This window comes from Mustelus asterias, chromosome 1, assembly GCF_964213995.1.
Source record: "Mustelus asterias chromosome 1, sMusAst1.hap1.1, whole genome shotgun sequence".
NCBI lineage: Eukaryota > Metazoa > Chordata > Chondrichthyes > Carcharhiniformes > Triakidae > Mustelus > Mustelus asterias.
Genome location: NC_135801.1, coordinates 60166797 through 60177465, shown reverse-complemented (window position 1 = coordinate 60177465; position 10669 = coordinate 60166797). Strand labels below are relative to the sequence as shown.

Below are 10669 nucleotides of genomic sequence, written 5' to 3'. Positions count from 1 at the left end.
TTGTATGTGGGAGACATGAATAAATCTACTTCGATCTCGCATTGCATATTTTTATTCTTTCATGGTGTGTGAGCATCAGTGGCAAGGTCACCATTTATTATCTTTCCCTAGTTAATTTCAAAAAAATAATGGTGAGTCACCTTCTTGAATGTTTGTAGTCTATGTGGTTTAGCTACACCCACAGTACTTTATTAGGAAGGACGTTGTAGGTTTTTGACCCAGGGACAGTATAGGAATGACATTATAGTTCCAAATCAGGATGGTGTAATAAAGAAGGGAATTGTAAAATTCTTCGTAGACAAGGAAGTATATGTGAAGCATCGTCGCTGTTGTAATATAGGAAAACACCGCCTTAACTTAAGCTAAACAAACTCCCACAAATATGAATAAGATAAATGAAAAGATAGCCTATAAGAGTATTGTTAGCTACTGGACAACTATTGGCCAGGGCATCTGCCCTTCTTCAAATAGTCTTTTAAGATCTTTTACATCCACTTCTGAGACCAGAAAGAACACCAATCTCAGGCATTATCCAAAACATAGCACCTAGCCGATCATGTGATCATGTCTCTGGGCTCTGAACTTATGACCATCCACCTTAAAGGAGCAACTGCTACCACTGAACCAAAACTGATATCTAGCACAGTGATGAGGAACAATATGATTACCAATGGTGCCCATTTTCATTTGTTTATGTCTCTCTTTTTGGAGCAATCTAACTAAAAAACATTCCTGTGGAACCAGCACATCAATTCCATGCTGTATTTGTGCAAGCGTGTTCCAGAGTTTTGAAGCTATTGACCTTTGATGTGTCAACAAAGCATCAGTAAAATCCAAGAATTTCAGCAAGGCCTGGATGGTAAATGATCAACAGGGTCTCCACAGTAAAGGGTAAATATGTTTCCCACTAACTCTGACTGATTCTTATTTTTGTAGGTTTGAAATTTGGTAGAAGGGAGAGAGAAGTGACATTTCCTCAAAGCTTTGCTGCAGAGCTAGAGAGATGAGAGCTGGACAGGCCTTGGGGTTGTTTGTATGCTTCATGTTAGTTGACTGGGTAAGTTTTCCTTATAAGTCATACACAGAGGATACATTGTGAAGACCCATGGGCTCTGATTTATATCCTGAGGGTAGGCCAACCTAATAACTCCTGTATAATAAAGTTACAAAGGAGTTGTGAACAACAAGAGTAGGATATAAATCAAATCCCATTAATCTTCATAAGTTCTCTTGTTTCTATAACATATTAATAATGAACCTTTAAAGAATGAGGTAAAGTTAATGTGGTGAGGTGCTGTGCAGATTGGCCTTGTGGATCTAGGGATACTGTGACTGGGAATTGCTGTATGACCAGGTTCAGAGCATTTGAGAATAAATCTTTGAAGGAAAACTAGTTCCTGTCATTTGAATGTAATAATTCTCCATGGACAAAAATCAATTGGAAAGTTATTATATCTAATATAATTACGATAATCTCTAGTGAGGTGACCCTAAAAGTAAACAATTATTAGCCCATATGTAGTCAAGATTTCAGTTATACAGCTACTTTCACACATACAGGGTAGGGTTTCCCAGCCTCGCTCGCCCCGAAACCGGAATATCCCATTCAAGGTCAACAGACCTTTCCATGGTCCGCCCCTCGCCCGCTCCGATTCCCGTGGTGGGCGGAACAGAAAAATTTGCCCCACAAAGTCATGTTAGGTGAATATTAATCTGAAAATGGTAGTGGAACATGGGAGTAAGGTGCCATAGGACTATCAAGTGCACTTATAGAAACAAAATGCAAAGGTTATAATAGTCTGGCTTTTCACCAGTTATTCAGTATAACTCGAATAAAAACTGAAAGTGCTCCAAAAGTCCCTGTTAGCATCTGTGGAGAGTTAATGTTTCAAATCATTGTGACTTTTCCTCAGAGCTGAGAATGTAATGGATTTTATAGTGTTCGAGAGGGGGTGGAGCAGCTGGAGCAAATTAGAAGGTCAGGCATAGGTGGGAGCTAGGAGAGATTGGATAAAGATGTTTGGAGCACAAGATAAAGACTCAGTATGACTCCACTCTGGTACAAAGCCAAGGTGTCCAAGAATGTCAATGTTAAGAGAAAGTGGATACTCCCACTTGCTGTCTCTTCATATTATAAATTAGACATCATGGAGTTTGGATATTTGTATGATGCTTCTTGGGCCCTTAGCTCCGTATAGTTGGCAGGGGTTGCCTAGCACCATAACTTCAAGTTACCTCTCAGAGGGTCACATTCTAAATGGTATAAGGGATGGATGTTATATTCACATGTTTCCGATATTTTGAAATATGTGAAATCAGTGATATTGTAACAGGCTGGTAATCTGATCCTTTAGCCTGTAGAGTCATAGATGAAGATGTAGGTGAAGATGAATGTCCACTCTATGTTGGGAATGTAGTAACTCCTATTGGCACCTTTGAAAGTCAAGACATCTGTGTCTCACTGCTGACAGCGACGTATCCTGTTTTCCCCATAGATAGATTCTTAAAAATTGCCTATTTTGATATTGCAACTGTGAAAACATGAAAACATCTCCAATGTTTATAGAATGTATATTTTATTATGCAAGGTGCACTGAACTATACCAAAAATGCTGTGCCATCGTGATTGTAGATTTAGTAAGCCTTTAGTAAAGGCCGCATTCTACGTTCACACTAAATTCAAGAGAGAATACAAGTTTAATGTTTGTGGGTTAGTGCTGTATATGGAAAACCAATGTCCTTTTTGGTTTCTTACACTTGAAGATTCTGTCCAAGTCCATTCTTGTACCTCGCAGTCTTCAGCCTGTCAAAAGTGGTGACCGGTCTAGATTGAAACAATGTTCAGAGAAGGAATGGTCGACTTGTGCAGAGGAAGACTGGGTAGGTGGTACAGTTGTCATCTCATCTTTCTCTGAAATGAAACATTACAAGTAACTAAAACAATACAATTCTGCGTTAATCAAATAGGGCCCTAAATGTCCATCGGGGTGCAGAATACAAGGACTAATAAAGACTGAGAACGGACAAAATGATGACAGAATCAAAGAGATTCGACGAATGTTGGAAATGTATTCCACAGTGTTTGGGGATGCTCATCTCACTGTGACTAAAGCTGTTCACAGAATCAAACAGACTCTGAGTGGAATGGGAAGTGAGTGGTTGCTGTGTTCATCTTTTCGAAAGAAGTGTTCAGCTTTTATTTCCACAGAAATTAAAAATAAATTACTAACTCAAATTTTATCTTTTGGGCATTTTATAACACTTGAAATTCTCATCCCATTCAATCTTGCCTCAGGAAATGCAACTCTTTCTCTAACATTTAGTTTACATTTTAGTTCTTTCACAAAATGTGCAGTGAGAAACTTGAGAAAAACCTTTTGAAAATATGTTGATATCCAGCAGAATTCTTTCATTTTTTTTAGGATTTGGGGACACCTACTATCAGCTGGTGGATCATCTGAATTCCAGACTTATCATCTTGCAGAACAAAACCAATGATCAAAGTCTCAAATTAACACTGCTACAAAGTAATATAGTTGAACAATTCAAAGTTATCTCAAGACTGGAGGTAAAGATTTCTTACTTTTCAATCGCAATGCTTTTACTCTGATGGTTGGAAATTTGGAAGTCTGTGAGTCTTATTTTGAGAATTTTAAATCATTAATATTAAATTTTTGCCATGAATTTGACATCTGGCAGAATTGTTTGAATGTGATTGTATTTTTTAATCTTCTTCACATCTGTTTGAATACCTTCTCCAAATTCTAGCTTTTCTGAATATCGAATTGCTCTAACAACATTGCAATTCATTCTCAGAGAAAAAACTTCTTTAAAGTTGGCAACTACTTGTTAATTTAATCTTATTTTATCCATTATTGTCACATATATTGGGATACAGTGAAAAGTATTGTTTCTTGCACACTATACAGACAGAACATACTGTTCATAGAGTACATAGGGGAAAAAGAAAGGATAGGGTGCAGAATGTAATGTTGCAGTTGCAGATAGGATAAAAAGAAAGGTCACCTTAATATATGATAGGACCATTCAAAAGTCTCATGGCAGCAGGGGAGCAATGATTTTGCATTGAGTTTACAAGAGAGCTATGAAGGGGCCATATGGATAGGTAGAGGGCATGGATTGACACTGAGTTGGAATAGAGGTGGCAATGGGGCATGGAAGGGATATGGGGAGCATCTGATTGATGTAAAGCTTATTATGCCTCCACTAATGTCTGAGCAATACAACTCATCCATAAGCATTATGCAGTGCAAACTATTAACCCTTCTTGCTCATTGGGAAACATGAGTTTGTGGGGTGAAGGTGGTGGTGGGCAGGGAATGAAATAGAATCTCATCAAATTTCTCCAATAACGATTGTTGTTGTTTGATTATAATATTATTCTTCTTGTCAGGTTGACATTGACATCAAGATACAATCTTGCAAAGGATCTTGTGCCAAGTCAGTTGTTTATGATTTCAACAAAGAAAGTAATATCCAGATGGAGAAATGCCTTAAATCACTGACAGATGTTAGACTGGATAGTATCGTACCTAACACACCGATAAATATACTCAAAATGCGTTTGGTGAAGAATTCTGATCAAGTAACTGGCTTCAAATCTGCACCTGATGTTGGTGATGAATATCCAAAGTTCTGGGAAGAGGTACACACTAGGTTGATGACTCTGGAAAATGATGCACCTCAGGCAAATTCACATCCAGTTCCTGACTATTATGAAGGATCATTTTCAACTCCTACCCCTATGACTTCACATGCCGTATCCACTGGCAACGGTATAGACACTCAAACAGGCAGCATGAAGGTTGATGCTGTGTCCCTCACTCCTGATGGAATCAACAGCACAGGGAGGGATGATGTGGCTTTAACCCATGGAGTAAACATCACAAGGAGAGCAGAAACGTTCCTAATGCATGGTAGTGTGGATAGTGGAACTGAAGAGCCACACTTCACTACAGATTCATTCAGAGCAACTTCCTCATATACTTCTCACAGCACAGAAACACACCACTACATAACTGGTTCCAAAACTGCCACAAGCCAACCTTTTACCAAAGATAGGGACATGCAGATTTCCAATCAAGATATTTTTTCTGATGCATTATTCCACAATTCGGAACGGATTGACGTTAAGGAATTATCATTGCCGCCAGCAAGTAAGGGCTTTTCTAGTCATTCAACTCACACAGAGGCCGATAGCTCTGGTGATTTCACTGATTATTCAAACTTAGGGCATTTTGATGACTCTGTAACGGTCGGCAGCAGGAAACGTGATTTCCCTTCAACCAAAGAGGTGGCAAGTTCCAAAAGTAAAGTGTCTCACACAGAATTATTTAATATTAGCAGTGGCCGCCAGATCTCTAACGCAGGGGAATCAAAGGGGTTTTCAAAAATCTCAAACACCACACAACTTACCTTGGACCCAAACTTGTTCTTTAATGAGGAAACTGGAGAGGGGATTCTGGATGTACAGGCTCGCAGCTCTCACACAGCTAAAGTACAGAAGGTTAAAGGCTACATTGGGAAAGGTATGTTTAAGCATAATCTAAGTTAAAAATGTTGGCTTCTTTTTAGATATGTAGAATCAATATGCAGATCAATTCAATGGGTTGGGATTAGAGTCACAGAGTCATAGAGGTCTAAAGCACAGAAAAAGGCCCTTCAGCCCATCGAAGATAAATCACCCAACCATTTTAATCCCATTTTCCAGCACTTGTCCATAGTCTTGTATGTCTTGGTATAATAAGTGCACATCTAAAATCTTCTTAAGTGTTTTGAAGGTCTCTGCTTCCACCACCCTTTCAGGTAGTAAGTTCCAGACTCCCACCAACCTTTGTGTGAAAGGTTTTTCCTCACATCTCCTCTCAACCTTCTGTCCCTTACCTTAAACCTATGCCCCATAGTCTTTGATCCCTCCACCATGGGAAAAGTTTCTTCCTGCTACGCTATCTATTCCCCTCTTAATTTTACACATCTCAATTGTATCCGCCCTCAGTCTCCTCCACTCCAAGGAAAACAACCCCAGTCTATCAAATCTCTCTTCATAACTAAAACTCTCTAGCCCAGGGCAACATCCTGGCAAATCTCCTCTGTATTGTTTCCAGTGCTATCACATCTCTCCTATAATGTGGATTCCAGAGCTGCACACAATATTCTAACTGTTGTACAATGTTCCATGGCTCAGTGTCTGGTAGGCATAGTTTGTAATCTAAAAGCATATTAACATAGAGACCTTTCAAAGGCTAGTAAGGTGGAAGATTTCTGAATGTTGAGTCTCGAATTTGATTTTTGTAACTTTCCAAGAAGCCTGCTGGAGAATGTGTTTTGTGACATTTACTGTCAGCGCACTCAATTTATATATATATATATATCAGTTCCAATTGTAGCTTCTTTATTTGTGTTCAACTCACGCAACTGTTCAGCTACTCTCTATAACATTCATAATTCAGCATAATCTTTTAAATTTTTCAGATTGTGACGACATCATACAAAAACATGCATTTGGTGATGAAGATGGTTTATTTAAGATAAAACCCACCGGCTCTGCTGATGTTGTGACAGTTTACTGTGATCAGAGTACTGCACTGGGTGGTTGGGTCTTGGTTCAACAGCGAATGAGTGGATCGGTTCATTTTAACCGATCCTGGGATGAGTACAAGAGGGGTTTTGGTAGCATTGATGGTCAAGGCCGAGGAGATGTCTGGCTGGGAAATGACATCCTTCATTTTCTCACACAGAACGAAAGTGTCCTCCGTGTCGAGCTAGAGGACTGGTCGGGGAATGAGGCATTTGCTGAATATGCTGTATCGGTGGGCTCCGAGTCAGAAAGCTACGTGCTAAATATTACCAACTATGTTGGGAATGCTGGGGATGCATTAATAACAGGGTTATTATGGGATAGGGAACATACTACTCACGCAAACATGAAATTTAGCACTTACGACAGAGATAATGATAAATGGGAGGAGAACTGTGCGCAGTTTTATGGAGGAGGTTGGTGGTACAATGGTTGTCAGTCTGCTAATCTGAATGGAATTTATTACCATGGTGGATTGTATGATCCTCGTAACAACATTCCATATGAAATAGAAAATGGAGTGATATGGGCACCTTTCAAGGATATCGACTATTCTCTTAAAGTGGTAAAAATAAAAATACGGCCAATTGCTTCAATTTAGAAAAGAATTTCTACTGATAGTTTTTTAAAAGTTATGGCAAATTTTACGTTTGTCTAGGTTGCAGCAAAAAATCTACCTCTTTGCATAAGCTTCATTTGTAATGTTTGAACACTTGATTAAACTGTTGGAAGTCCTGCACCAACACTGAATAAATGGGTAATCATAATATTTAATCAAACAGTTTACCATGCACCATGTCTTGTTCATTCATTCATTTATTTTTATCCATCATTTATACAAATGACATTGATGACTATGTGGGGAGTAGGATTAGCAAGTTTGCGAATGACACAAAGGTTGGCCGGGTGGCTAACAGTGAGGCGGAGTGTCTTGGGCTGCAAGAAGATATAGACGGAATGGTCAAATGGGCAGATAAGTGGCAGATGGAATTTAATCCTTAAAAGTGAGAGGTGATGCACTTTGGAAGGAGTAATTTGACAAGAAAGTATTCAATGACTGGTAGGACGCTAGGATGTTCTGTGAATTTGATTTGATTTGATTTATTATTGTCACATGTATTAACATACAGGAAAAAGTATTGTTTCTTGCGTGCTGTACAGTCAAAACATACCGTTCATAGAGAAGGAAATGAGAGAATATAGTGGTACAGTCATAGCTAGGGTGTAGAGAAAGATCAACTTAATGCAAGGTAAGTCAATTCAAAAGTCTGACAACAGCAGGGAAGAAGCTGTTCTTGAGTCAGTTGGTATGTGACCTCAGACTTTTGTATCTTTTTCCCGACGGAAGAAGTTGGAAGAGAGAATGTCTGGGGTGCATGGGGTCCTTAATTATGCTGGCTGCTTTTTCGAGGCAGTGGGAAGTGTAGACAGAGTCAATGGATGGGAGGCTGGTTTGCGTGATGGATTGGGCTACATTCACGACCTTTTGTGGTTCCTTGCGGTCTTGGGCAGAGCAGGAGCTGTGATACAACCAGAAAGAATGCTTTCCATGGTGCATCTGTAAAAGTTGGTGAGAGTCATAGCTAACATACCAAATTTCCTTCGTCTTTTGAGAAAGTAGAGGCGTTGGTGGGCTTTCTTAACTATAGTGTCGGCATGGAGGGACCAGGACAGGTTGTTGGTGATCTGGACACCAAAAAACCTGAAGCTCCCGACCCTTTCTACTTCATCCCCATTGATGTAGACAGGGGCATGTTCTCCTTTATGCTTCCTGAAGTCGATGACAATCTCCTTTGTTTTGTTGACATTGAGGGAGAGATTATTGTTGCTGCACCAGTTCACCAGATTCTCTATCTCATTCCTGTACTCTGTCTCATCATTGTTTGAGATCCGACCCACTACGGTAGTGTCATCAGCAAACTTGAAAATCGAATTGGAGGGGAATTTGGCCACACAGTCATTGGTGCATAAGAGGTATAGTCGGGGGCTGAGAACCCATCCTTGTGGGGCACCAGTGTTGAGGATGATCGTAGAGGAGGTGTTGTTGCCTATTTTTACTGATTGTGGTCTGTGAGTTAGGAAGTTCAGGATCCAGTCACAGAGGGAGGTGCCGAGGCCCAAGCCACGGAGTTTGGAGACGAGTTTTGTGGGAATAATAGTGTTGAAGGCTGAGCTGTAGTCAATAAATAGGAGTCTGACATAGGTGTCCTTGTTATCTAGGTGTTCCAGGATTGAGTGCAGGGCCAGGGAGATGGCGTCTGCTTTGGACCTGTGGCAGCAGTAGACAAAATGTAGTGGATCCAGGTAGTCTGGGAGGCTGGAATTGATTTGTGCCATGACTAGCCTTTCGAAGCACTTCATAATGATGGATGTCAGAGGAACAAAGGGACTTTGGGGTGATTGTCCACAGATCTCTGAAAGTGGAAGGGCATGTTAGTAGGGTGGTGAAAAAGACATATGGGACACTTGCCTTTATCAATTGAAGCATTGATTACAAAAGCAGGGAAGTCATGTTGGAGTTGTATAGAACTTTGGTGAGGCCACAGCTGGAGTACTGTGTGCAGTTCTGACTGCCACATTATAGGAAGGATGTGATTGCATTGGAGGAGGTGCAGAGGTGATTCACCAGGCTGGAACATTTAAGTTATGAAAAGTGGTTGGGTAGGCTGGGATTGTTTTCACTGGAGCGGAGAAGATTGCGGAGTGGCCTGATTGAGGTGTACAAGATTGTGAGAGACATGGGCAGAGTGGATAAGGAACAGCTGTTCCCCTTAGTTGAAGGGTCAGTCACAATGAGACATAGGTTCAAGACGAGGGGCAGGAGGTTTAGGGGGAAATGTGAGGAGAATCCTTTTTACCCAAAGGGTGGTGACGGTCTGGAATGCACTGCCTGGGGGGGCGGTGGAGGCGGGTTGCCTTATATCCTTTAAAATGTACCTGGATTAGTACTTGGCACATCATCACATTCAGGGCCATGGGCCAAGTGCTGACAGATGGGATTAGGTGGGAGTTCAGGTGTTTCTAATGTGTCGGTGTGGACCCGATGGGCGAAAGGGCCTCTTCTGCGCTGTATGATTCTATGATTTTTCACAGAACAGAAATGTTTCACTGCAGAAGGAGGCCAATTGGTCCATCATGCCTACACTGGCTCATCAACTGAGCAACTCACCTTGTACCATTTCCCCACCTTCTCCCCTGAACCCTGAGCATTCATCCTTTTTAGATACCAGTCTAATTCCCTTTTCAATGCTTCAGCTGAACCTGCTTCCACTACATTCTCAGGCAGTGCATTCCAAACCCTAACCACTTGTTGCATGAAATAAAGAGTCCTCACATCACTATTGATTCTTCTACTAATTACTTTAAATCTGTACCCTCTCATTTTCAATCCTTTTACAAGTGGGAGCAGTTTCTCCCTATCTACTCTATCCAGGCCCCTCGAGATTTTGAATACCCTTATCAAATCTCCTCACAGCCTTCTTTTCTCTAAAGTTCCTCATCCCTGGAATGATCCTTGTAAACCTCTTCCACACTCTCTCCAATGCCTTCACACCTTTCGTAAATGCAGTTCTCAGAACTGGGCACATTATCTAGCTGAGGCCAAACTAGTAACTTATACAAGTTCAACATAACCTCCTTGCTCTTGTACTCAATGCCCCTATTAATAAAATCCAGGATGCTGTATGCTTTATTAACGACGCTCTCAACCTGTCTTGCCATCTTCAATGACTTATACACCCAAGTGCCTCTGCTTCTGCACTCCCTTCAGAGTTGTACTGCTTATTCTTATTGTCTCTCCATGTTTTTCTTACAAAATGAATCCCTTCACATTGAACTTCATTTGCCACCTGTCTGCCCATTCCACCAACTTGTCTATGTCCTTTTGAAGTTTTATACTGTCCTCCTCACCGTTCACAACGCTTTCATGTTTTGTATCATCTGCAAACTTTGAAATTGTGTCCTGTACACCAAGATCTAGGTTATTAATATAATTATAAATTATTATAAATGCAAGAGTCCTGACATTGGCTGATGCGGAACAACATTACAAATCTTTCTCCAGCACCAAAA

The 10669-nt window shown here is 40.6% G+C and overlaps 1 protein-coding gene across 2 annotated transcripts; it reads left to right on the top strand.

The window, feature by feature from the left end:
- The first annotated feature begins 920 nt into the window (after positions 1-920).
- On the top strand, positions 921-7350 carry fga (fibrinogen alpha chain). Of its 2 annotated transcripts, XM_078211494.1 has the most exons (6): positions 921-1057; positions 2764-2880; positions 2968-3151; positions 3423-3568; positions 4415-5549; positions 6493-7350. In XM_078211494.1, the coding sequence occupies exons 1-6, from the start codon at positions 1004-1006 to the stop codon at positions 7197-7199; spliced, it is 2343 nt and encodes a 780-aa protein (XP_078067620.1). In that variant the 5' UTR covers positions 921-1003; the 3' UTR covers positions 7200-7350. The 2 variants fall into 2 exon arrangements, with proteins under 2 accessions (XP_078067620.1, XP_078067713.1); XM_078211587.1 differs by lacking the exon at positions 2764-2880.
- The last annotated feature ends 3319 nt before the right edge of the window (positions 7351-10669 follow it).

Excerpts from the sequence above, each read along its gene's own strand:
- fga (XM_078211494.1), top strand. The coding sequence starts at position 1,004 with ATGAGAGCTGGACAGGCCTTGGGGTTGTTTGTATGCTTCATGTTAGTT. Across the intron at positions 3,152-3,422 it reads GACTCTGAGTGGAATGGGAA|GATTTGGGGACACCTACTAT; the intron begins GTGAGTGGTTGC and ends CATTTTTTTTAG. Across the intron at positions 3,569-4,414 it reads AAGTTATCTCAAGACTGGAG|GTTGACATTGACATCAAGAT; the intron begins GTAAAGATTTCT and ends TCTTCTTGTCAG.